The 26,885-nt window shown below is 43.6% G+C and overlaps 1 protein-coding gene and 1 pseudogene across 15 annotated transcripts; one reads left to right on the top strand and one right to left on the bottom strand.

Moving 5' to 3' along the window:
* Nucleotides 1-3,213: 3,213 nt before the first annotated feature.
* LOC119278910 (putative disease resistance protein RGA4) lies at nucleotides 3,214-10,785 on the top strand. Of its 15 annotated transcripts, XM_037560279.1 has the most exons (13): nucleotides 3,214-3,548; nucleotides 3,692-3,756; nucleotides 3,887-3,950; nucleotides 4,080-4,147; nucleotides 4,336-4,423; nucleotides 4,516-4,724; nucleotides 4,862-4,925; nucleotides 5,024-5,097; nucleotides 5,201-5,339; nucleotides 5,444-5,548; nucleotides 5,634-5,794; nucleotides 5,896-9,733; nucleotides 10,204-10,785. In XM_037560279.1, the coding sequence occupies exons 12-13, from the start codon at nucleotides 5,938-5,940 to the stop codon at nucleotides 10,254-10,256; spliced, it is 3,849 nt and encodes a 1,282-aa protein (XP_037416176.1). In that variant the 5' UTR covers nucleotides 3,214-3,548; nucleotides 3,692-3,756; nucleotides 3,887-3,950; nucleotides 4,080-4,147; nucleotides 4,336-4,423; nucleotides 4,516-4,724; nucleotides 4,862-4,925; nucleotides 5,024-5,097; nucleotides 5,201-5,339; nucleotides 5,444-5,548; nucleotides 5,634-5,794; nucleotides 5,896-5,937; the 3' UTR covers nucleotides 10,257-10,785. The 15 variants fall into 15 exon arrangements, with proteins under 15 accessions (XP_037416176.1, XP_037416179.1, XP_037416181.1 ...); XM_037560282.1 differs by having other exon boundaries at nucleotides 4,097-4,147; nucleotides 4,336-4,724; XM_037560284.1 differs by having other exon boundaries at nucleotides 4,336-4,724; nucleotides 4,904-4,925.
* Nucleotides 10,786-18,456: 7,671 nt separating this feature from the next.
* The window catches only part of LOC119280308, a 16,796-nt pseudogene continuing 8,367 nt past the window's right edge, over nucleotides 18,457-26,885 (bottom strand).

Here is a 26,885-nt window from a genome sequence, read left to right as displayed (position 1 = left end):
GGTACGTCACCGTGTCAGCGAGGAGGACGAGTACGTCCGTCGCTACATGGTTGCGTTGGAGGGCAGGTTCGACAATACCTGGCAGGTTCTTCAGGGATCTCACTGGAGCTATGATCCTGTGATCGTTCCTTATCTTTGAATGTCCAGCGCCCGCGACGATACCCGTCGGGCGCTAAGGTTCTACCTGTATTAATTAGCGATGCTATATGTATGATAGTATTCGAGGAGTATTCGACGATCTACGGACACAAGAGATGATGTATTTTTGGTTATAATTGAATGCATGCTAATTTGAATACTACTTTATTTTACGATTTGGTTTTGCTTATTGAATGCTCATATTGGAAAAGTACTCCTACTTTGAATGCTAAAATTGAAGAGCACTCTATGCAGAAATCTAGGAGCCCCCTCCATCATCCACACCGTCGTGGGGGTAGCTTCTTCTTCATTCCCGTGTGCTAGACAATTTGGTGTAATAATAATGCACTCGGAAATGAAAGGAGGAGCTACGTACCATCACCGATAGTCAACCCGTGATTAATAATAATGATCTAATTTAGGGTTTTTAGTACATATATTTAATTGTACAAGTTTAATATTTGAATTATGAACTTAGGCCGGAAATGTCGTACTCGGACGACGAAAACCGCCCGGGGGAGTGCGACTGGTGCCACGACGACCGAGGTATGTGCGACAGGTTCATTGAGCTGGACGAAGATCGACGCTTCAGCATTAAGCTCGAGGAGACCTTCGATGTTCATACGATACGCAACGACGACAATAATTTTTTTCGTAATTAAGCACGACTTCAACTATTTTAACGTGTATTTTTCATCTTTTTCAATTCGACTAGCTTATCCCATTCTATGCAAGACGCTATGTCTTGAAGAGGATGGGTTTTGAAGACCATGAAAGTATGAAAACCAAAAAAAATCTTCTAAGGACCCATCATGGTGTGGATTTTCAAGTAAAGTTATACAATGCTGAGAGTATAACCCATTTTGGTTGCAAAAATGGGGAAGCACTTTGCAAGATGTATGGTTTTGATGAGGGTATGCTTGTCACCATGGATCTTGGTGATCCTACAATCCAGCAAGACAATATGGGCATTTGGGTCCTTGTGGATACACCTCCAATTCTTCCCACATGTGAGCTTAACATAGTTATTAAGTAAATTATATTGTTTATTTCAAAATAGTTGACAGCTTATTTTCATTCTTCAAATAATGTGCGGAAAATGGTAGACAAAACCCACTACACCGATGGCTCCGAATTAACTTATAAGGAGAAAAATCATCTGATCGCATTTTGTACTGATCTTGAGAATTACAATGTCTACAATCGAACTCCTCAACATTATGGTCAATACGTGCCACTAGTGCACGTGTTGAACTACGGTAACTACCATGGAGATACCCCGGTAAGATCTTTTACTATTACGACATCCCTGCATCTTTTTAAATATTTCTAAAAGTAGTACATCATTGCTAACTACGAAGTTATTACTATGTTTTTCAACAAATAATACCGAATGATTGTGTGCCTCATCTGATGTATACGCACGGTCGCCTTGATGTTTTGAACATACAACCAGGTCGTCCTACGAATCTCAACTGTCCATACCAGATTTCTAAAAGAAGTGGAGACATGACAATCAAAGAATGGAAAAAATATATGGACAGTCGTAAGGAGCTTCTTGGAAGCAAAAGGAGGCAAAGCGCAAGAATTGGAGACAGGATGATCTCCATTCTTCATTATAGAGAGTCAGGGTCTATATTGTTTTATGCTATTTTACTTTAAGGGTGTTTAGGTCCTATCTGATACTGATGATCATGTGCTAAGAACAATTATGTAGGGTTGGGTTTGATGACTATGAGGATGATGATCGTATGACTTGTTATTAATAACGAGTAGAAGTTGTATGATGATGCTTGCTTAGTAGGACTTGTTATTATATATGATGATGTATAATGCGAGCATGCATGAGTTATTATATATCAGCGGGTGAAATGAACATAGCAGTAGCGTTGGTAAACCAAGGACGAAGATATAAGAGAGGACACTTCTCTCTATTAGCTAGCTAATAACAACCTAAAATTAACCCCAGAACCCCTAAACCAGCCACTTTTTTTAAAGAAAAAAAAAGAAAAACCTCAGCTGCTGACACGTGGAAGCCTTTTGGTCCCTGTTCATGTCACCAACCGGGACCAAAGGCCCCCTTGCCTGGGCTGCTCGCAGTGGCCACGTGGAGGCCCATCTGTCCCGGTTCGTGTTAGAACCGGGACTAAAGGGTGGAGGCATTAGTAACGACCCTTCAGTCCCAGTTTGAAAATCGGGACAAAAGACCCTCACCAACCGGGACAAATGCCCTGTTTTCTACCAGTGGGTAGAAGACGGGTATGAAGATACTACTTATTTAAAAATATATATAGTTGCCCAAAAGTAGAGTAGGGCATTTTGGTGACCTGGCTCCATGAAAGTTGGAACATTTGAAAACTTCAAAATTCAAACTCTTTGGTTGCAAAAAATTCTTGAAAAGCAAAATGCATCTATATAAGAATGAAATGTATATGTGTGTAAAAATTCAAGATGAAATACCTTGAATAGTGACCTGTTAAAAAAACAAATGTATGGACTCGGGGATGAATAGTATCCTGTGATGAAAAACCATGGATTTGATTTTTTTTATGCCCAAACCTCATTTCAACGTATTTCATCGTGAAAATTTACACATATGTGCATTATGCCTCCATGTATATCTGTATTTTTTCAGTTTTTTTGAACCATAAGAAAATATGAATTTGATTTTTTTCTTTCAAAAACGGCCTTCATTGAGCTTGGCCTGGAAGAGCATTTTTGGCCCAAAAGAACTGCTAAAAAAATGAGCAATGCTAGACATACGTAAAAAAGCTATTTAAACTAACGGGCTGTCCAACGTGAGGCATTGTTATTTGGTGTAGGGTGAGGGAGAGGCCCACCCCTGAAAATGGGGGGGGGAGGGGGGCGTTTAGTTGGTTCGAAGGATTACCGTAAAGCTTCATAACAGTTTCGTAGGTGTAGTATTATTGTAAAAAATAGTAAACTCCTAGCTTGCAAAAATATCTTACATTATGAGACGACGAGAGAGTACTATTGTATCATCCAGATAGCGTTAAAGTGAAAAGAAAAGATTCTCCGTAGGCGACATGAATCATCTTCTCAACGCACACAGCCGACAGCTACCACCGTCCGTCCTCCTCACTTATTACTCTCCCTCTCTCCCCCATTCGATCAATCAATCAATCCCCTTCCCCACTCACAATCCCTAGTACATACAGTACAGTAAATCGGAGCTGCCGGAGGCGCCAGACGACCGCCGGACGAATCGGAGCGCGGGGCGAGCCTCTCCGACCTCCTTCTCTCCGGGTCCAGCCAGCGCAAGGGCCTCCACGCGCGGCCGGTCCTCACCTTAACCCCCTGAGCTGAGCTGAGCTGGTCGACGAGCCTGCCCTGCCGCCGCGCGAATCACAAGGAGGCGCCGCCGGCCGCGGTGCGACCCCCGTATCCAGGTTCAGTTCAGCGCCGGTGTACTCGCTTTTGTTTCCGTTTCTCCTAAAGAAGCATTTTTGCACCTGCACTGCCATTTCTTCTCCACTCCGATCTGGAGTCTGAACTCCCCGTGTTCTCCTCTCCGACCCCCACTCCACTCCAGGCTTCAGCGCCAAGGATCTCACACAAGTAGAGTATATGCACCTGCTCGTCCACCCCTTCGTCTTGGTAATGTTTTTTTTTCCTTTGTTCCTTCTTAGTCTGCTCTAGTGGATCCTCTGAATCAAATCACATGTCCTTTGTTCATCTTAATTACAATTTTTTTTTCCATTTGCGAATTATGGTTTGTTAATTGTAGATTATCTTTCTGGTTTGCCCGGCACAACTCTGCAGTTTGCTCGCTTTGGGACAACACTCACCAGGTATGCTGCTCTGTTTCCTCTCTTGTTATTTACCTCTTCAGATTAATTTGCAGTGCAGTCTCTATCAGTCAGAACCAATTGATTCACGCAAACATCCAGTAAATGATTCCTCTCCACTCTAAAATGCAGATCTGATTCCTCTCCAGGTTCAGCCATACCAAGGATCGATCTCACTGTGGGGGTGTGCTACTGCTACGGTACCTGCATTTGCTTCCATTTCTGCTCACAAGCATATGCACCTGCATCTCTACTCCGTGGTTATTTATTTTAGTCCGTGGTGGATCTCTTGCATGCTCTGGTTCAGGTTCATCTTAGTTGGAACATTTGCCCATTTGCTAATTCTAGTTCGTAACTTGGTAAATTATCTTTCTTGTTCGCCTGGCAGATCTCTCAAGTTTGGAACGTTTACTCTTGCATTTCACCAAAGTTTGGTCGCTCACGAGGCTGCTGTCACCGCCACAGTCTTCATCTTGGTTGCCAGTCAACAGCACCGTTTCCTCTCTTGTTATTTATCTCTCAAGATTTAGCTCAAGTGCAGCCATTAACTCTGAGCATTGGTTTCCAGTACAGCCTCCATCAGTCACAACCTCCTTTTCAAAAAAAAAAGCCTCCATCAGTCACAACCAATTGAGACAACCAACATCCAGTAAAATGGCTTAACTGCAGCTCCGATTCCCCCCCATTCTCCACTCTGAACGGTAGCGCCAACTTCTGCACCACCACCAACAATTATGAAGTAGAAGGCGTCCAGCTTGGTTGCAACCCTTCGTCCTGGTAATTTTCTTTGCCTTTCTTACTCTGCTCTTAGTTGAAACATTGGTCATTTGCTAACTGTAGTTGGTAAATTGTAAACTACGTTTCTGATTCGATTTTGCTTCCATTTCCACCGCATTTTCTTCTCCACTCTGAAGTCTGAACTACTGCCCTGAATAATTCCCCACTCTGAACTGTAGCTCTGGTTCCCCGTGCTCCCTGGTATTTTTCTTCCGTTTCTCCCGAGAAGCATATGAGTGCTGTCCATATCTAGCTTGTTCACGCCACCCTTATCTCCACCGCCCTCTGTTGTTCTGCAGTGCAGTTGTGGTTCTGCTTGTGCTGTGAGTGCTGTCCATTAGGAAGCTTAGTACAAGTCCCCTGGATTTTCCTGGTAATATTTTCTGTCTTTCTTACTCTGCTCTGTACATCTCTGACATCCTGCTAATTATAGTTTGTTAAATTGTAAACTAGTATCTTTCTGGTTCGCCCGGCAGATCTCAAGTTTGGTGGCTTGGGACAACTCTGGTGTTGAGGTTGTGTTCGCTGTCTTGGTGGTGCTGTCTGGTTCTGCACTGTGCTGCAGTTGTTGTTGTACAAGGTGATGCAGGCGTGTGACGGCATCCCTTCGTCCTGGTAATGCTTCCCGTTGTTTCTTAGTCACCTGTAGTTTGGAACACTTGGCCATTTGCTAACTATAGTTTCTAAATGGTAAATTATCTTTCTGGTCGTCCTGGCAGATCTCCCAAGTTTGGTCGCTCGGGAGAACAGAGAACACTAGTGTTTTTGAGGCTGCTGTCACCGCCGCGGTCTTAATCTTGTCGTTGCTGCGTCGAGGACACCAGGTATCCTCTGTTTCCTCTCTTGTTATTTACCTCTTCAGATTTAGCTCAACAAGCCCAGCCATTAACAGTGAGCAATATTTTGCAGTACAGCCTCCATCGCTCACAACAAATTGATCCACACAAACATCTAAAAAATGGTTGAACTGCAGCTCCGATTCCCCGCCATTCTCCACTCTGAACTGCAGCTATGATTCCCCGTGTTCCTCCAGGTTCAGTGCAAAGGATCTCAGCGTGGGCTGCGCTAAGGTACTCCCATTTTGCTTCCATTTCTCCACTGTAGCATTTGCACCTGCACATCTAGCCTGCTCACGCCACCATTCTCTTCTCCGTGCTGCATGATTCTGCAGTTGTGGTTCTTGAGTGTGCTGCTGCGAGCTCCGAGCATTGCGATGGCAGAGCTGGTGGCCACCATGGTGGTCGGGCCGCTGCTGTCCATCGTGAAGCAGAAGGCGTCCAGCTACCTGCTGGACAAGTACAAGGTGATGGATGGCATGGAGGAGCAGCATAGGGTGCTCAAGCGCAAGCTGCGAGCCATCCTTGACATCATTGCCGACGCCGAGCAGGCGGCGTCCCACAGGGATGGGGCCATGGCCTGGCTGGAGGAAGTCAAGAGGGTGGCCTACGAAGCGAACGAGGTGTTCGACGAGTTCAATTATGAGGCGCTCCGCCGTGAGGCCAAGAAGAACGGGCACTACGTCAAGCTTGGCTTCGATGCAGTGAAGCTCTTTCCCACACACAACCGTTTTGCATTCCGCAACAAAATGGGGAAGAAGCTCTGCAGGGTTCTGCAGTCCCTTGAAGTCCTTGTGGCTGAGATGAATGCATTTGGGTTTAAATATCAGCAGCAAGCACCGGCATCCAAGCAGTGGAGGAAGACGGATCATGTTATCTTTGATCCAAAGGAAATCATCAGCAGATCGAGAAGCCAAGATACTAAGAATATTGTTGCCACACTACTTGGTCATGCTAGCAATGAAAATCTCATGGTTCTTCCCATCGTTGGAGTAGGGGGGCTAGGCAAGACCACCTTAGCGCAACTCATTTACAACGAACCTGAAGTTCAGAAGCATTTTGAGTTGTTGATTTGGGTTTGTGTCTCTGACAACTTCGATGTGGATTCCCTGGCTAACAGTATTGTTGAAGCAGCAACTCCAAACAGAAATACAGCCGAAGCAACTTCCAAGAAAAGACCACTGGATAGGCTTCAAGATGGACTAAGCGGGCATAGGTATCTCCTTGTATTGGATGACGTCTGGAACCGAGAGAGCGATAAGTGGGAAATGCTCAAGGCCCGTCTTACACATAGTGCCAAGGGTAGTGTAGTTCTGATAACTACTCGTGATGGAGGAGTTGCAAAAATAATGGGTTCAGTGAAACCCTATGATCTCGCAGGGCTGGAGGATGACTTCATCAAGGAAATTATCGAGACAAGAGCATTCAATATGCAGAAGGAAGAAGAAAGGCCAGCTGTGCTAGTGAAAATGGTTGGTGAGATCGTGAAGAGATGTCGTGGCTCTCCTTTGGCCGCAACAGCACTGGGTTCTGTACTGTATACAAAGACCAGCGAAGAAGAATGGAAAGCTATATCAAGCAGAAGCAATGTTTGCACCGAGGAGTCTGGAATTTTACCAATACTCAAGCTCAGCTACAATGACTTGTCAGCACAGATGAAGCAGTGCTTTGCTTTCTGTGCTGTGTTTCCCAAGGATTATGAGATTGATGTGGACAAGCTGATCCAACTATGGATCGCACATGGCTTTATCCAGGACCAGAGAGAAGTTAGTCTCGAAACCATTGCCAAATGGATTTTCAGTGAGCTGACCTCAAGGTCATTCTTTGTGGATGTGAAGCAAGTTGAAGTTGAATGCTACGAAATTGGGTTCATCAGATGTGTTGATCGTTATTACAAACAAACATGTAAAATCCATGATCTTATGCATGATGTTGCACTTTCTACAATGGAAAAAGAATGTGCTCTTGCACCTGACAAACCACTTGCCTCTCAGGCTGAGTGGCTTCCAGATACAGCTCGCCACTTACTTTTGTCTTGTGAACAACCAGAAACTATATTGAATGAATCTCTGGTGAAAAGATCTCCGGCAATCCAGACACTTATGTGTGATATGTACATGGAAGGTCCATTGCGGCATTTATCAAAATACAGCTCTTTGAAGGCATTACGGCTCTTTATACGAAGCAGCTCATTCCCTTTGAAATCAAAGCATCTGCATCACCTAAGGTACCTTGATCTCTCTAGAAGTGATATCGAAGCACTTCCTGAAGATATAAGCATTCTACACAACCTGCAAACATTGAATATCTCTAGCTGCCAACAACTTCATCGGCTTCCAAGTCAAATGAGTTATATGACATCCCTTCGTCACCTCTACAATCATGGTTGTCCGAAGATAAGGAGCATGCCTAGTGACCTCCGAAAACTCATGTCACTGCAGACACTTACATGTTTTGCAGCAAGTCGTACTGGCTCTGGGTGCAGTGATGTTGGAGAGTTGCAGCATTTAAACCTTGGTGGACAGCTAGAGCTAAGGCGGCTAGAGAATGTCACAGAAGAAGATGCAAAAGCGGCAAACCTCGAAAAGAAGAAGGAACTCCGAGAACTGACATTAGGATGGACTGTTGGTAGTATGGACGATGCACGAGTGCTCGAGGTTCTAAAACCACATCATGAGTTGCAGGCTGTAAGGATAAATTTGTACGGAGGCACCGCCTTTCCAACATGGATGGGTATGTTGCAAAACATGGTTGAGATCCATCTTTACTATTGTAAAAGAGTGCGATGGTTATTCAGTTGTGGTACGTCCTTCTCTTTTCCAAATCTGATGGTGTTTACACTAAAAGGTCTGGAATGTTTGAAGGGGTTGTGGGAAATCACAAACAAGGAACAGGGTGAAGAGATAATATTTCAGCAGCTTGAGAAGTTATGTACTGTTGAATGTGGAAAATTGACAGCGTTACCAGAAGCAACATTGCTTAGACAATCTTATGGTACAATGGCACCGTCAGCATTTCCAGCATTAAAGGTTCTCGAATTGATAAACTTGAGAAACTTTGAGAGATGGAATTCGGTCGTAGGATCTCAAGGAGAAGATATCATTTTTCCTCATCTTGAGAAGATATATGTTATAGGCTGTGAGAAGATGACAACATTACCAGGACAGCAAAAGGTTGAATCACCAAAGCTCCGTGTATTGGACATGGAGGGAAGTGAGGAAGAGATGTTCCTGTGGGTAGCTAGACATATGACTTCATTGACCAGTCTGAAACTCAAGAACCTTGAAGATACAGAAACAACCTCAGCAGCGGGGGCTGATCATAGTTTGACACAAGTGGTGGACACCATGGAAAAATGGAACCGTCATGATTTCCCTTTGGCAGATATGAAGTTAACTGGCCTTAAGTCGGGTGTAACAGAGCTATGTGCATGTTTTGTACAGCTTCAAGATTTGTGCATTCATGATTGTGCTGCACTTGTCCACTGGCCAGAGAAAGAGTTCCAAAGCTTGGTATTCTTGAGGGTTCTAAGGATAAGGGGCTGCAAACAACTGGTTGGATACACACAAGCTCCTGCAGCTGTGTCATCAACATCATTAGAATCCTCGAGCCATCTCCTGCCACGTCTCGAGTTCCTTGATATAGATGGTTGTGAAAGCATGGTAGAGTTGTTCAAACTCCCTGCATCCCTGAGGGGAATGGAAATTGTTAATTGCACTAAGCTCAAGTCCACATGCAGCAGGATGCTGCAGGAAAGACAGTCACCATCATCGAATCTTCAAGGGGGGTCACATGTATATTCAGAGGTGTCACCATCATCAGCTGTATCCAGGGCGGAGCATTTTCCCTTTCCATGTTTAGAATATATATACATAAAAAAGTGTGATAGCTTAACAGGGCTCCTCAGTCTGCCTCCGTCCCTTGAAACAATAATGGTTTCTAGGTGTGATCAGTTAAGATCAGTGGAATCTCACTCGGGAGAGTTCCCATCGTTGGAACGCCTTGACATCGTTGGATGCAAAACCCTGTCATCCCTACCGGATGGGCCACAAGCATACTCATCTCTCCAGAGGCTTGAGATTAGAAACTGTCCTGGTATAAAGAGGCTCCCTACATGCCTGCAAGAACGTCTAAGCAGCCTTGAGGAGAAAGATCTAGATGGCCATTATCAAGGTACGCAGGCATCAGTTTCGTTCTCGATTAATTTGTCACATTTCAGCAGAAAATTCAGACAATCTTCCAGATATATACTAGTACTCGAGCTGGATCGAATTGTTCCAGCCAGCTAGTTTGTTACGTGACTAAATGAAGCGGTCTTGATTTCCCCCCCTTTGCATAACAATAAACGTGTGTTACATACAAATGCAACTTACTACTTCCTCGGTTCATAAATATAAGACGTTTTAGAGACTTGTATGGTCCCGCTAAAACGTCTTATATTTGTGGACAGAGGAAGTAGTAACTAAGAGAGTGCATTTAATCAAGTGGTTAGACAATGATAATAGCGCACACCAAAGATAGTGGTAATAGCATGACATTTCCAAAATTAGAGTAAATATTCCCTTTCTGTGCATGCTTTTCCAGTGTAAACCTTGATGCTAGATTAATAATTACAATTTTTTTGTGGCATCATTTGTGAACAGAGCCCAGTCTTATGAAGCCCAAGACATGGAGAAATGCCTTCCGCAAGGATTAGGGAGCTGTCAATATGCAACACCGTCACCATGGGATCCTCCAACAAACAGCAGCAGCAGATTTGATTCGATTATAAGGAAGGGGTCGATGATCACTAAATTCTGAGCTTCCTTCGTCTGGTGTTGATTGTGGGCGGCTCCTTTGCGGAACTGTTTCCGCACATACAAGCTGCCAAGTGCCAAGCTATACCATGGCTGTGATCTCTGCCTGTGGTTTGGAACACTTTTGTGTCACCCAGATACATGTCCTGTGGTGTTGATTGCGCGTGGCTCATTATCAGAACTGGTTCCGCAGATACAGTCTAGACGGAACTGGTGCATATATATGCCAAGAATTCAGTCACACTCCACCAGGTTCATATGTAAAGTAGTAGCAAGTATTGTCTCTTGTGAGTTGGAACACTTGAGTGTTTATCACATTTTAAGCAGCAAATTCAGACATCCTTCCAGATATGCTCTACTACTTGAGCTGGATGAATTGCTCTAGCTAGCAATACGTAGTTAAACTAAGAGAGTCTTGATTTCGTGTTTTTTTTGGTGTAACAGCAAACATGTGTAACACACGAACACTTAATAGTAACTACTATTACACTAGAAGTTGTATTTAATCAAGTAGTTAGATAATGCTAACAGCACACGGAAGAATCAAACATAACGGCAACAGCATGACTAGGACTACAACCCGTTACCCATAATTGGAAGTAAAATATTCCTTTTACCTAAATTCTTTGCTCCATCAATGCATGCTTTACAGTGTCAACTTTGATGCTACATGATCATTTACAAATTTACTGTGTGTGACATCATTTGTGATCACTGATCAGGGCCTAGACTAATGAAGCCGAAGACATGGAAATATGTCACCCGCAGAGATTAGCGAGCTATCAGCATGCTAATGCAACACCATGACAACCTACAAGGCAGCAGTCAAGCAACATATTTGATCATATGCATGGGCCATCGCTGTATTTTGAGCTGTCTTCTGCTGGTGTTGATTGTTCACGGCTACGTAACGTGCCCCTTCCAGATATGCTATAGCCTATAGCGACCTATAATGTTGAAATAGCTCGCTATTGTTTTTGTTGCACGCCACCACCAGCTGCCAATGACCCCACACAGTGCCCACCACCAGTCAGCCCTCAAGGCAACGCCTTCAGGAAGGTCGCGGCATCAAGGACGCCGCCTCCGCCCACCGGAGTTAGGATTTTCACCCGAGAGGCGGGGAAGGGGAGTGGAGGAGCAGACCTTGACTGACATCTCCAAGAAGAAAAACCGGCGCCCTTGGGCGTTGTCGGTGCCGCGGCTGGCAGGAGCCGACCTAGGGGTTTTCCTCAATCTGGATCTCCTCCACCAGCTTCACATGTATCCAGGGACCAGGCAAGCCACACTGGCGCCGCCAGGAACCATCAGGAGAGAAGCACACCGGGCTGGAGCAGAGGATACTGGCCAGATCTGGCTCAGCCAGCCGCCAACTACAGTAGACCATCAACTACAGTAGACCGGAAGAATTGAATCCCTCTTTACCCAACCTCCGATGGAGGCAAGCCAGCAGGATCCTCCGGCCCAACGCCCAAGCCTCCCGGCAACGGTGTCAGAAATTATTAGTCTTTATCTCTATACTTGAATTTTGATCACAACATACAAGACACAAGAGATACCCCTTGCTTGATGCATACAATTCCGGTCTTTTTCAAGAGAAATTCGTGACAAATGCCACCGGTCTCTTGCAGAACTTGGACTCTGCCATTACTACAAAGGAGTCTTCTTTGTTAGAATAAATTCAAGGCATACCGTCGATTATCCGAGGACCAAGCAATCACACAAGCACGACACCGAGATTTATTAACGAGGTTCACATATATGGCTACATCCCCGGGGCCTCACTATGGGCGCTCCTTTCCATGACACCGTCACAATACCGCACCCGGTCGCCGTGGACGCCGGCACATGCCGCCGGCTTCCTCTGCGTTCCGGTGCTATTATGTTGGCATAGGTTACATCGTGTGTCTACCCACACTATATATGAGAGGCCTAGGATACAAGTGTCCTATTCAGACACGACTCCACATCCTATGTAAACATAATACAACTCATAGTCCAACTGTAACTTACCTTGTACACAATATTTGACACAACTCCAACAAACTCCACCTTGGCGAATATTCTCCACCACCTTGAATTTGTCAATGCATCAAACTTCCATGTACATTGGACTTGAGATAATCCCATGAGTATCGCTGCTACTCCAAAGACTCCATATGACTCCACCAGCAACTTGTAGTCCCTTCTTTTCTTGATCACAGTCAACACTCGAGCAAAATTAAGTTCCTTGTTACTCTAGCTTGTGCTCCCAACTTCCAGAGTACTCGTCGCCGGAAAGTACTCGGCGTCGGGTCTGGACCAACAGTCTCTTGCAGAACTTGGACTCTGCCATTACTACAAAGGAGTCTTCTTTGTTAGAATAAATTCGAGGCATACCGTCGATTATCCGACGACCAAGCAATCACACGAGCACGACAACGAGATTTGTTAACAAGGTTCACATATATGGCTACATCCCCGGGGCCTCACTATGGGCACTCCTTTCCATGACACCGTCACAATACCGCACCCGGTCGCTGTGGACGCCGGCACATGCCGCCGGCTTCCCCTGTGTTCCGGTGCTATTATGTTGGCATATGTTACATCCTGTGTCTACCCCCACTATATATGAGAGGCCTGGGATACAAGTGTCCTATTCAGACACGACTCCACATCCTATGTAAACATAATACAACTCATAGTCCAACTGTAACCTACCTTGTATACAATATTTGACACAACTCCAACAAACTCCACCTTGGCGAATATTCTCCACCACCTTGAATTTGTCAATGCATCAAACTTCCATGTACATTGGACTTGAGATAATCCCATGAGTATCGCTGCTACTCCAAAGACTCCATATGACTCCACCAGCAACTTGTAGTCCCTTCTTTTCTTGATCACGGTCAACACTCGAGCAAAATTAAGTTCCTTGTTACTCTAGCTTGTGCTCCCAACTTTCAGAGTACCTGTCCAACGCCATCACACATCGATCCCTGACCTGTCTGAAACTTGAAGAAATTTCACCATTGCTTGTAGTCATCCTGAGTCAAATTCGCAGTTGTCTCACCACATGTATGACCACGAGAGCCCTGGCCCATCTCCATGCCCCATGCATACCGCAAACCTCGCCGTTATTACCGCATAGAACCTCCGCTGTCCCAGTCGAGTCTCAAGGGTCGCAAAACCACACCACTCAACCCCCACTGCAGAGTACCATCGGTCATCACCGACCGATGACGAGTTTCACGCTTTAATCAGACCACTGGGTTCCAGTCCGAACTGCATGTCACTCGCTTTTCCCGCTGAATAGGCTTCGACTCTCTTCCGACTTACGTTGTAGCCCCTCAATCCAGCTCCACCTTCAAGATGACTCCATGGCAGAGGATCAGTCCACCCCGTGCCTCGTCGACATCAAGTTTCGTGTGCACATCACCTTGAATCAACCCCGCGCCATAGTCCTGTCAATTCCACACAAGCCCTCGAGGCCTGCGCCACGCGTTTCCACGCCCCAGAAGTCGGTCACCATTAGCATCACGCACATATGTTGTCATCGTTGATCCCACCATCGTCTTCTGTACCAACCAACTCACGTCGATCCATCAGACTTTCTAGTCTGACCCAGCGGAATTTGTCCGACCGCACAACATGCTCCAGACTCCTCAAGCCATCACCGTAACCTTCGCCATCCATACACTAATGTGTACCAACAAAGAAAACCAAAGCAAACTCCCCATAGCCTTCCAGTGTGAACAGTCCATAATAAGAGATCAAACTCTTAATTTACCACACGTACGTAGCTTCTGGATCTTTTCCTTTCTTTCTTGATGGCAAACTAGTCCCGACCAGACCCTGTCCTTGTGCCGTTTTTCTTTTCACAAACAAATCTCGCTTAACACGTTGCAACCTTCCGTGTGCTCTTGCCATGACTCAGCTCCAAGCAGCCGCCGGTGCAACTCCAGGGGGCTTCCAACGCGACGTTGCCTCGTGCAGCCCATGCATCTGCCAACCACGTGCCTTTAGCGAAATCATTAGTTAAGGAGCGTTCCCCACAACGATTAGTCGGGGAGCGCTCCACACTTGCCAAGTGTCGCGTGCAGATTGCTTGTTAGACTTTTTCAGGGCGCTCCACGCGCGATACTTGTCGCGTGCACGGCCTCTCCTGTGATTTTCGGTTTTTGGTTTTTGTTTTTTTCACTTTAGTCCTTGTACTTTTTAATGTTTTGTAATACACTTTTAATATGTTTTGAGATATGTTTCTCTCTGGTGTGGCCGAACCGTTGCTGCCATCGTCTCCGGCCGTGGCATCCGCCGCTCTTGTCGTGTGGTTACGGCAGCCCCTGTCGCGCCCGCCGCGCTTGTCGCCTGCCCTTACGGCGGTCCTCCTATATCGTCGACTGCGCTTCCCCGTTCGCGATATCGTCGTTCCCTACCGGTTGCCTTCGTGGGTTCCCTGTTTTCCTTTTAGTTTCTCTTTTTGTTCCCATTATATTTCCGGGATATGGAGATTTATGGGGTAGTTACGGGTGGGGGCTATCAACACTATCAGATGTGATCTTTCAACTTGGTTTGTGGGATTAGTTCTTGATAATCATTGCGTTCTTTGCAGGTATGGCTTCTCCTTTTTGCCGTATGCCGGGTGGCCCGTGTTCTTCTGTAGATGTGTTCACTGTGGTTCTGGATCGGCGTTATTCGAGTCGTGTTGTAAGAATAACATTTTATATTTGATCAATTTTTGGCATACACGCTTATTTCTTTGGTTCTGCTGTTGCTGTTTTGAATGGAAATTATTGTAGGTCTTCTTTTTTTGATCATGATCATTCGTTTTTGCAGTATATTCCGTGCAGTGTTAGAGCTCATCTTGCTCGTTACATCGAGGAGTGTAAGGCTTTAGCCATAAGTAGGGGTGACAGAGATACTGATCTTGCTCTTCACTCTAGTGAGGGTTTTTGTATGGTGTTCTGTTTAGTCATGGTTGGATGAGAAGCAAATTTCATGGTCCTTTCTGGCAAGATTTGGTCATTGATTATGGTCTTTGTCATCGTGATAGAATGACCGTTAGGCTTTAGCACTATGGAACGTTGATTGGTGTTTACTTTTATCGGGGTGGAGATATGTTGTCTCCTTTACCTTCTGTTGGTAAGGTTTAATTTTAAGGAAGTGTTTAACTAGTTTTATTTCATATGTTTTTTCTGTTATCTTTATCGTGTGTAATTTTATTTTTGTAGCTCTTGATGGTTTGAGCGACTCCAAGAAGCAACTTGTTGGTAGTTGTTATTGCACCCGTGGTGTTTTTCTCAATTATCAGCAGATGTATTTCATGAGGTGCCAACTCTTTGATGGTGAGTACATACCCTATTGTCCTTTTGTTCACAGGATTGATTCCATGAATGTTAATGGTCAGATTTATTTTCCACTATTTTTCTTTTTTATGTTTATTTATTTATTTATTTATTATTTTATTTATAGTTTTTATTTTTTTTGTTTTATTTCTAATAGCTTGATGTTTTTGTCAGGTTATTCCTGGCATTGTTCTGAGAAGTTTGAAGGAGTTTGTGACATTTCCCAGGACTGGTGTTTTAACTCTTGAAGTTACTTTGGAATCTTGTGATGATGATATATGTGTGAGCACTCCTTGTTGCTACTTCGTTAGCCTGGGTAATAGGATGGTGTTCAAAAAGGAAGGATTTAATGATTTTCTCTAGGCATCGTCTATTGAAGTAAACAACTTGGTGCTCATAACTTTCAAAGAGCGTGATGGGAAGCCTGTTGTTATCTTTCATCTTCTGCCGCGGTGATGTTAGTTATAGGCTTTGATCATAATGGATTTTGTTTAAAAAACTATGCTACAATGTAATGTTATTTGTATATGAACCTCAATGTTCATTTTTGCATTTCATTTGTAGGAGAGGCATGGCAGTGCATCTCTTTTTTAGATGTTTTTTTGAATGGATGTTGGTTAATTGGAGGCATAGTTATACATAGATTAGAGGCACATGTGTGCCTTCATTTTTTTCTATGTTTCCTCTTGCATAGGTTGTAGAGACAGGAATATCTGTGGAGCATCCAAGAGGCAGGGGGCGATCAAGGGTGAATAACTTGTACAGTCACGGTGCGTGTTACGCGAGGCACGGGTGTTTGGGCATGAGAGTCACGTGAGTGTAGCCTGTATAGGCAGGAGGCACGGTTATAGGTTGGTGCCACAGGTATAGGTTTTCATGTGAGGCACGTGGATTGAGTAAACGCAGGCACTCGTAGAGTCACTGTGATTTTCATGTGAGGAGCACATAGAGTCACTGTGGTTTTCATGTGAGACACGCGGATTGAGTAAACACAGTGCCTCCTAAGATTTAGCTCAAGCACAGACATATACACCTAGCATCAGTTTGCATTACACAACCAATTGATCCACACAAACATCTACACTAGTAAATGCAGCATCGGCAACTCCATGTTTGTATAAGTACTAAATTATCTCTCTGATTCGCCCGACAGATCTCTCAAGATTGATAGTTTTGGAGGGAGAACACTGGTGTTGAGGCTGAGGGCTCCGAGGCACTCTCTTGGATTTCACCGCCACAGCCTTCGTCTTGGTCGCTGCCGTGGCCTCGACACGTCGGGCATGCTGCTCTGCTTCCTCCCTCGTTATTTATCTCTTCAGATTTAGCTCAAGCACAGACGCTTACACCCAGCATCATCGGTTTGCAGTACACAACCTATTGACCCACACAAACAAACATTCAGTAAATGAAGGCGATGACCATCAGCATTGGCAAGTCCGTGTTGAGTGGGGCGCTCAACTACACCCAGTTGGCTGTTGCTGAGGAGGTTACTCTGCAGCTTGGAGTCCAATGTGACCACTCCTTCATCTCGGACGAGCTCGAGATGATGCGGGGTTTCCTGATGGCTGCACATGACGAGCGGGACGATAACATGGTGGTGAAGATCTGGGTGAAGCAAGTCCGTGATGTGTCCTATGCTGTCGAGGACTGCCTCCTGGACATTGCTGTCCGTCTTGAGAAGCAATCTTGGTGGTGTCTCTCTCGCAAGGTGCTAGCCCGGCGTTATGTGGCGGAGCAGATGAAGGATCTTAGAGCCAAGGTGGAGGAGGTCAGCCAGAGGAACCAGCGGTATCACCTCACCAAGGGCTCTAGCTCCAAGCCTACCTCCGCTACCATCTCCGATGCGACGATGTTTGCTGCAGATGATGCAAGGCTGAAGCGTCAAAAAGCTAAAGTGGACCTCGTCAAGTTGATCAATTGCAAGGATGATGCACTTCGAGTGATAGCACTGTGGGACACAAGTAGTAGTGATCTGGGGGAGATATCCATCCTGAAAAGTGCCTATGAAGATCCCACGATGCACGAGAATTTTGATTATTGTGCTTGGATCACATTGATGTGTCCTTTCAATCAGACAGATTTCATTCGAAGCATTGTTAGGAAAATCTGTGTTAATTCTCTTGAACAGACAGGAGATGAAAAAACAACTATTGGGGCCCAAGTTTTCAAGATGATGGTGGTGATGGAAGAAAAGGGTTTGGCTTGTGAGTTCAAGAGATATTTGAATGACAAGAGTTACCTATTTATACTCAGTGGCATACACACCATTGAAGAGTTGGATTGCATCGAAACATGCTTCCAAAGAACAAAAAAGGAAGCCGAATCATAGTATCCACCGAACAAGTTAAAATTGCATGCTTATGCGTAGGAGTAGAGGATGAATCCCTAATGCAGAAGAACTTATTTGCTGATCAGTCTCTTTATGCTTTCTACAGTGAGGTAATTTTTAAAGTCCTGAAAATTGTCTAATTAATGTTGTTCTTGTTGTTACTTTTGCTTAGCATTTCAACTAATAGTTAACATAATTAACTAGACTTGGACTTGTATTGTGGTTAATAACCATTCTACATAGTCTAATTACAAATAAAAATCCTCTTTTTTCATGAGAAAAAAGTTGTAGGATATATATACATTTCACTTATGCTACTACAACTGAGGTATACGGTAACCTTAATGCAGCAAGGCCTACGTGCATAATTGACTCCATCATCAGGTTGCATGTCCCCTGCCTTGATGACTCCATCATCAAAATGGGCCCGTTTTTGTTCTCTACGAGCTAGCCTCGCAGGTCCTCCACCAACTTGGTATCATGCCAGTCCCTCCTATCCAGCATAAATTCCTTGAGGCTTGGCACATGTGGTAACCCACAGAACACCCCAAGACTAGGACTTATATATTTAGAATACTGCAGCAACTCAAGCTTAGGGCCTGCTCCTTCTTCAAATCCCACCGACCTGAGGTTTTCTATGCAATATAGCTCTAGCACCTTCAGGCTCGGGAATGCTTCCCGACGAAAACTAAAATGAACCTCTTCACCAAAAACGAGCAAATTAATAGACGTAGGGTGACCAGGTTTGGTAGATTCCCAAGGACTTGTATGGCTGTATCATGCTCTGATATCCTCGACCACTCTAGCTTCAGCTTCACTAGATTTTTTAGTCTCTGGATCCACTCCGGCAGTTTAACCAGGTTGCCGCGCAATTTGAGGCTCTGCAGATTATCTGGAGGTGATGACAGGCCATCCAAGCAGCCTGATAAACTTGTCTCTCTATCTGAGTGCAGTAGCAATGACTCCAGGCTGCTGACACAAGCACTTGCTGAACACAACTCCTGACCATTTCTCTTGTTGATGCATGTCAATCTTAACTTGCGCAACCGTGTGAGCTTTTTTATATCTTCCACAACAGCCTTCTCCATTGAGATGTCCACAACATGCAGTGTGTGCAGGGCCTTCAGTTTCCAAATCCCTCTTGGCACTCCAACACCACCTGGATTTCGTCCTCCTGCCGCAGAATAAGGTAATATGCTACAACAGAATGCAATGCATACATCACGCCTGTTAATTTGTGCATCATCGTCAAGGTAAAGTTGATCTTTTACATAACTAGGTGCACAACATGACACACAACAATGTGCTGAATATAAAGGCAAACTCATGAGCGACTGATCATCCGCATCTTCAAATAGAGAGCTGTTTCCAGATCCGATGTCTCTAGCGAGAATGCGTTGCATCTTCACAAGCCTGATGATGGTCCTTTGTAGCTTTATTATGCTTGTACCTGAAATATCTAATGTCTGGAGTTGTCTCATGTTCCCCAACGAATTTGGCAGGTGAAATATATCAACATGTCCCCTTAGAGAAAGATATCTAAGATGTACAAGCTTTCCAATGTGCTCAAGGTGATGATCAAATAGACCACTTGTGTCTTCCAAATCCAGCACTCGTAGCAACCTCATCTTATCAGAAATGTAAAACGGCCTCCAATTTCCAAACACTGTCAATGAGCGTACAAATGATAAGTCTACTAACATTGATCCCCCTTCCAATTGCTACTTATAGCAAGATGACGCACCATGCCTTGGTTGTTCAAGCTGCACCCTTCCTCTGATGTGAAAACAAGATTTTCTTCCATAGACTTTGAGATGGCAATTTCACGAATCAGATCATGGACATGGCACGCGTCAATGCCTTTCCTACTATGGATTGACAGTTTAGATGGCAGGATCATGCTCCTACTTATGAGTTCCATGAAATAACTCTCCAATACTTCCTCTACAGACTTGCCACACACCTCAATTGAGTAACCCTCTGCAATCCACCGACGCACTAAGCGTCTCCGTGCAATATGTTGGTCTTCAGGAAAGATGGCCAGATACAAGAAACAAGCCTTGAGGTAATAGGGTAAGCCATCATAGCTTTTCATAAGGATTGCTTTTATGGTCCCAAGTTCTGGATTCATCTCCAACACAGCACTGATATGCTCATTCATTTTTCTCCATTCAAAAGCAGTTTTTGGTTGGTTTGCCAAGAAGCCACCTATGGTGACTAGTGCAAGAGGCAGCCCTCTGCACTTCTTCAATATCAGTTTTGTTGGTTCAACCAACTCTGGATATCGCTCATCCAAACTTAGGGCCTCCTTAAATACCCGAAATCCATATCAATCAAGTCATTTAGTACAACAAGAATGAAATAAAATACTCCCTCCATCTGGAAATACGTGTCCTAGAAATGGATAAAATAGATGTATCTATAACTAAAATAAGTCTAGATACAACCATCTCTATGACAAGTATTTCCGGCCGGAGGGAGTATGCACCATTGTCTAACACATTTTTTATATGGGAATATGTACTACGAAGATGTTAAAGCGAGACAATGCTACTTTTTGTTGACAATAGGTTTCTTCATCATCCATTTTTTTTATTCAGTACATCTTCATTTACGTTCCTAGAAAGATTTTCCTCCCACCTAGCAACATCCCCATAGTGCAATAACCCAACATCTCGCTCATTCCTACCTGCATTGCACACAAAACTGCAAAGCAAAACAATGCCCTTTCCCATCATGCTTCTAACTTCTACAGCTACACCTCGCCTCAGTGCTAATTGTATTCTTGCTACTGATTTCATTGGACATCAATTACCTCACATAGCCAGAGAAGTAGGCATTAACTTGATATGATTGGGCCTCTTAGTTAATGGTGTATATTTGTCATAATCATAATTCCTTAATGCGGTTATTACTGGAGCAGCTCTTTTACAGTGCTCCTATTAGGCATTAGCTTTTCCTTTTTTACTTTATTTGTTCAGTTCACTGGAAATGGAAATACCACCTGAAACTTTTATGCATGTGCTACCTTCGATCTTCAGTTCCTTAATATATCTTGTTAAGCTTACCTGCAAAGGTTGTCATAAACGTTAACTATCTAACATGCATTGCACTCTGACCTGATTTAGTAATTTGCAACAGCCGTGCCACGGTTCAGTTCAGCATGGGGACCAACTACCTCTCCTACTGGTCTCTGTCCTGTCAAACAATAAGACATGGTGCAGCTAGCTACTGGAAAGGACATGACCGTGGTCCTCTTGACAACGAAGACGCAGCAGACCAAGCCTTTGCATTCTCCAGTCGCATGCACAAGGAGTTCCGCAAGATGGCCAATGTTGTCAAGAACTAGGTCACTGGCAACTGCTACATGGCTGACTTGACCAAACCCGCTCTTGCAAGATTTCAATTTACCACAACCTGGTAAGTGAATAGTATAATGAATGATGCGCTCAGTAGACTGGTTGCGCGAGTAGGTTCAACATTTTTACCCATGACTATGTTTCCAGAATTGATTGGGACATTCCCCCTTTTCTTTAGAGCTGAAGGGAACATTTGCACTCCCTCTATGCCATTATACCCATGTTCATTTTTGGTTATGTTTTTGAACCATGTATATCATTTATGTGTGTGAACCGGTGGTGTCCTTTTAAAAATACATATTGTTGTGCATTTATTTCTTCATGGTTATGCCTTCGTCTATTTAAAAAATCATAATATCAATGTAAAATTTATATTCACATTAGTTGTTCGTTGGCAAGGATTTGGTCCAGAAAATCATGATATATTTTTTCAAAATTTTGCCTCGAACATTGTCAATTTACTCATGATTGACAAATATGTTCACTAAATATTGCCTCTCTTAAATATGTTCACTATATTTTTGTTCATTGTTTTCTAGAACGAATGATGATTTTTTACACGATAATACGTGCGTTGCACGTGCACATTTACTACTAGTAGTAGCAGTAGTGGTGGTAGTGGTAGTGCCAACTATTTATGTACAAAATTTCATTGTTGCCGCCCTGAAGTTTTTCTCCCAAGCACTAGCTGCTGGCGGGTTGATCATAGTAACTAATTGTTCATAGACTTAATTGAAAAAAATCACCACAATTGGAAGCTTACCTATTGGCCGATCTATCATTCTAAAGTTAGGGCACCAATGAGATAAGTAAATATTAGTAGGCACACAGGCAACCGATTGCAAGGAGGGAAAGAGTAAGAGCTAGGGCTACCTGCTCGAGTTACGGTTGTTGACATCTATCGTTGTTCAATTTCACGGAGATCCGTGATTTTAGACCGGTCCTTCTAGTCCATGGAGCGGTTAAAATCTTAGACAAAATATTGTTTTCCAGACTTGCGTAGGATCTGCCCAAAACAAGCTAGTAGGGATCCATATTCCGCGTTTGTGAAAGAGAAATCGCTACATGACAATTTCATGCTAGTGCAATGTATGGCACGATGGTTGCATGCTATCAAAGATCCAGGGGGCATGCTCAAATTTGAAATCACTTAGGCTTTCCATACGGTGCAGTGGACGTTCATGATTGAGGTGTTGCGGCAAATGGGGTTTCGCCATTGGTGGAGTACCTGGCGGGTCACCGCAATGAGTGGTCTGGCCTCCGGACAGATCTGATCTGGGCAGTGCGGCCTACTCGCTGCGCGGCGGCTTAAATCGCTGGCGACCCATGCACACGATGATTGATGGAGATTTGTTGAGCGGATTTGGGTGAAAACCTCGTTCTTAGCTTGTTGCCAAGACTGGCGATGGTGACACTCTTTTGTGTCGTTGCCTTCTTGAAGGCATCGCCATGGATAAGCTCCAGACCTCTATCCACTTCCTACGGGGGAAACCCTAGACCAGTAGATCAGATGACGGCGATGCTCTGGTGTCGTTTCCCCTGTTGGGGGCATCATTCTTGAAGGTGTACATGGGCTCGATGAACCAGTGGACAACTTCTTTGGGGGAGCGGTGGTTCATCTTACACACTGATGACGACGGATCTCGGCGGCGTGGCGCAGTGGATACTTGGTGTTCGATGCGCGCAGATGGACTCGCGCAGGAGGAAGACGTTGTGTGGCGTCTTGGTGGCGTCGATGGTAGAGAGGCCTGACAAGGTCGATGCATAAGTTTCTGCTCTAAAGATGGATTGGTGGAAGACAGCGACGACAATACATGAGAGTGTGTTGGACCGGTTTGTACCCCAAACCCAGTATGTGGCTTGGTTGAGGCCACAAACTTTAGATGTTAGGCTTTGGTGTGAAGTCTGTTTGGTATTAGGTTCGGACTAAAGGCACCCCTTCATCAAGTGGATACGAGTAGCAACAATTATTATTAAGATGGTGGCTTCAGACAACCTGATGTACTACTTTGTAAGGTATTTGTGAACAATTTATAAATGGGTTGCATGCATCATCCAGATGCAGAGACCGGGGATAATCCTCTTTTTCTGAAAAAAATATAGTTTTACGTCAGGTATGCTAGATAGGAAAAGGAGAGGAGCTTTTGAAAGTTTTTGATGTTCAAGTGGACAAGTAGCAACTACTATGTCTAACGAATGAATTTATTGGAATCTAAAGTTTTCCGTCACGGTTGAATAGGTCGAGGTGGAACGATGAATAAATTATTTTGGAAAAAGGAGTATTGGTGGATGGTGGCGTTAGTGATGCTGTGAGAGTTGGATAATTGCTGATGCTGTCAGATTTAAACATATGATGTGAATGGGATCAAATGTCAACCATGCTTTCATTATATTTTTGAATAAAGTAGCACAGTGGCTGCGAGGGCATTGTCTTAATTGTGTCAACACTGTTTGTTAAATAAACTTGTGGTTTCTCAATATTCACATTACATAATTATAAATAATATGGCTCAATATCTAGGTGAGTGAACATTAAATAAAATTTAATTTGTTGAGTGAATCAATATGATGTTTGTACATGACCGTCGCGCTATTCATCACCCTGGACGAGGAATAGTTATTCTTCACCCCCTCTATATTTTGACATCAATGCACCGTATTTTTAGGTTTCTGAAATTTTGTCTTATTTCATATGTAAAAAGAAAACATAAGAAAATATATACTGGCCGTAAAAAATATATATAGAGAAAATGCATCCTACTACCGGGTGTAGTTACACCTATTTCTCATATACTACCATGTGGTAGTATATACTCTACTTTATTATTTTTAGTATGCTCATACACTAGTGCAGAACCGGGCAATAGCACCGGTTCGTAAGGCCCTTTAGTGCCGGTTTAGGAACCGGCACTAAAGTGTGGGCACTAAAGGCCCCCCCCCTAGTACCGGTTCAGCACGAACCGGTGCTAAAGGGCCACCACGTGGCACGAGCCAGCTCCAGGGGCCGAGAGCCCTTTAGTACCGGTTGGTAACACCACCCGGTACTAAAATGTTTGGGGGGGGGTTTGGTTTTATGATTTTTTTTTCATTTAATTTTGTGTTTTCCATTATAATAACAAGTCCTACTAGCTAATTAATCAAGCATCATCATACAACTTCTACTCGTTATTAATAATAAGTTATACGATCATCATCCTCATAGTCATCGAACCCAACCCTACATAATTGTTCTTAGCACATGATCATCAGTATCAGGTAGGATCGGACCTAAACACACTTAAGGTAAAATAGCATAAAACAATATAGACCCTGACTCTCCATTATGAAGAATGGAGATCATCCTGTCTCCAATTCTTGCGCCTCGCTTCCTTTTGCTTCCAAGAAGCTCCTTACGACTGTCCATACATTTTTTCCATCATTTGATTGTCATGTCTCCACTTCTTTTAGAAATCGGGTATGGACAGTTGAGATTCGTAGGATGACCTGGATATATGTTCAAAACATGAACGCCGCCGCCATTCTGATACATCAAATGAGGCACACAATTCTCTAGGATAAGCTGTTGAAAAACATAGTAATAACTTCGTAATTAGCAATGATGTACTAGTTTTAGAAGTACGCAAAAAGATGCACGGATGTCGTAATAGTAAAAAAAACTTACCAGGGTATCTCCATGGTAGTTACCGTAGTTCAACACGTGCACTAGTGGCACGTATTGACCATAATGTTGAGAAGTTTGATTGTAGATATTGTAATTCTCAATATCATTACAAAATCCAACCAGATGAGTTTTCTCCTTGTAAGTTAACTCAGAGCCATCGATGTAGTAAGTTCTATCTACCATACTATGCACATTCTTTGATACTTCAAAATAAGCTGTCAATGAAAATAAGCTGTCAACTATTTTGAAATGAACAATATAAGTTCTATTAATAATTAACTATGTTTGAGAAACTCACATAGCGGTAGAACTGGAGGAGTATCAACAAGGACCCAAATGTCCATATTGTCTTGCTCGATTTCAGGATCACCAAGATCCATGGTGACAAGCATACCCTCATCAAAACCATACAATTTGCAAAATGCTTCCCAATATTTGCAACCAAAATGGGTTACGCTCTCAGCATTATACAACTTTACTTCAAAATCCACATCATGATGGGTCCTTAGGTGAATTTTCTTCGTTTCAAAATTTTCATGGTCTTCAAAATCCATCCTCTCCAAGACATAGCGTCTTGCATGGCATGGGATCAACTATACTCGAATTGTAAAAGATGAAAATTACACGTTGAAATAGTTGAAGTCATGCTTAATTATGAAAAAAAACACTTGTCGTCGTTGCGTACTGTTTCAACTTCGAAAGTCTCCTCGAGCTTAATGCTGAAGCGCCGACCATCGTCCAGGTGAGGCCTGTCGCACTCACCTCGATCGTCGTGGCACCAGTCGCACTCCCCTGGGAGACTTTCGTCGTCCGATGATGACATTTCCTATACGTTCATAACTCAAAGACTAAATTAGATCATTATTATTCAACTAACATATGCATATGCCTTGCATATAGTGCTCTCCAATTTGACTAAAAAAGAAACTAGTTCTATTAATTTTCTTGCTAAAAATAAACTACTTCAACTAGTTCAACTACTAAGCACTTACTATAAATAGAATAATGTAGTACTTACTCAAAATAAACAAGTTGCCCTCTAACTAAGTCCACTAAACACTTTCTAACATAATAAAAATTCTATGACCAATATTACAACAAAAAAATTCATAAAAATTCTATGAAAAAATTCTATGAACTAGTTATATTAACTTTTATATAAACTCAAAATATATAAAAATTAATCTAACATTCGACATTAATCTAACATTTATATAAACTCAAAATATATAAAAAAATTAAATAAACAAAAAAACTCATTAACAAATAATATTTTAATTAGATCATCAAATATCAGATACCTAAATTTTCTTACTAAAAATAAACTAGTTATATTAATTATTGAACTAGTTCAAATCTCATATACCTAAATATATAAACTAGTTTGAGAATTTTCTTACTAAAAATAAACTAGTTATATTAATTATTCAACTAGTTCAAATCTCTAGTTCGACAATTTTCTATCTAGCTAGCTAATTCATCTAACATTCGATCATCTAATTAACTTTTCTAAAAAACAGAAAATAAGTAAAAAAAATGTGTGTGTGTGTGTGTATGTGTGCATGTACTTGTACGTATATGTGTGTGTATATGTGTGTGTGTCCCCGTACGCCGCCGCCCCGTACGTACGAGCGGGGGCGGCGCACGTACGGGCGGGGGCGTACGGGGCGGCGGCGTACGTGTGCGACGACGACGGACGGCGGCGGGGAGAGCGAGAGAGACGTATACCGCGGCGGAACGACGAAGGTGGCGCGCGGCGTTCGGGGCGGCGGCGCGAGACGACGACGACGACGGGCGGCGGCGGGGACGACGACGACGGGCGGCGGCGGGGACGAGACGACGACGCGCGACGGACG

Source organism: Triticum dicoccoides, chromosome 3B (genome assembly GCF_002162155.2).
Source record: "Triticum dicoccoides isolate Atlit2015 ecotype Zavitan chromosome 3B, WEW_v2.0, whole genome shotgun sequence".
In the NCBI taxonomy this organism is placed as follows: domain Eukaryota; kingdom Viridiplantae; phylum Streptophyta; class Magnoliopsida; order Poales; family Poaceae; genus Triticum; species Triticum dicoccoides.
The sequence above is the reverse complement of the archived record's forward strand: the minus strand, read 5'-3'. Positions and strand labels throughout refer to the sequence as shown.

Excerpts from the sequence above, each read along its gene's own strand:
- LOC119278910 (XM_037560276.1), top strand. The coding sequence starts at position 5,938 with ATGGCAGAGCTGGTGGCCACCATGGTGGTCGGGCCGCTGCTGTCCATC. Across the intron at positions 9,734-10,203 it reads TCTAGATGGCCATTATCAAG|AGCCCAGTCTTATGAAGCCC; the intron begins GTACGCAGGCAT and ends ATTTGTGAACAG.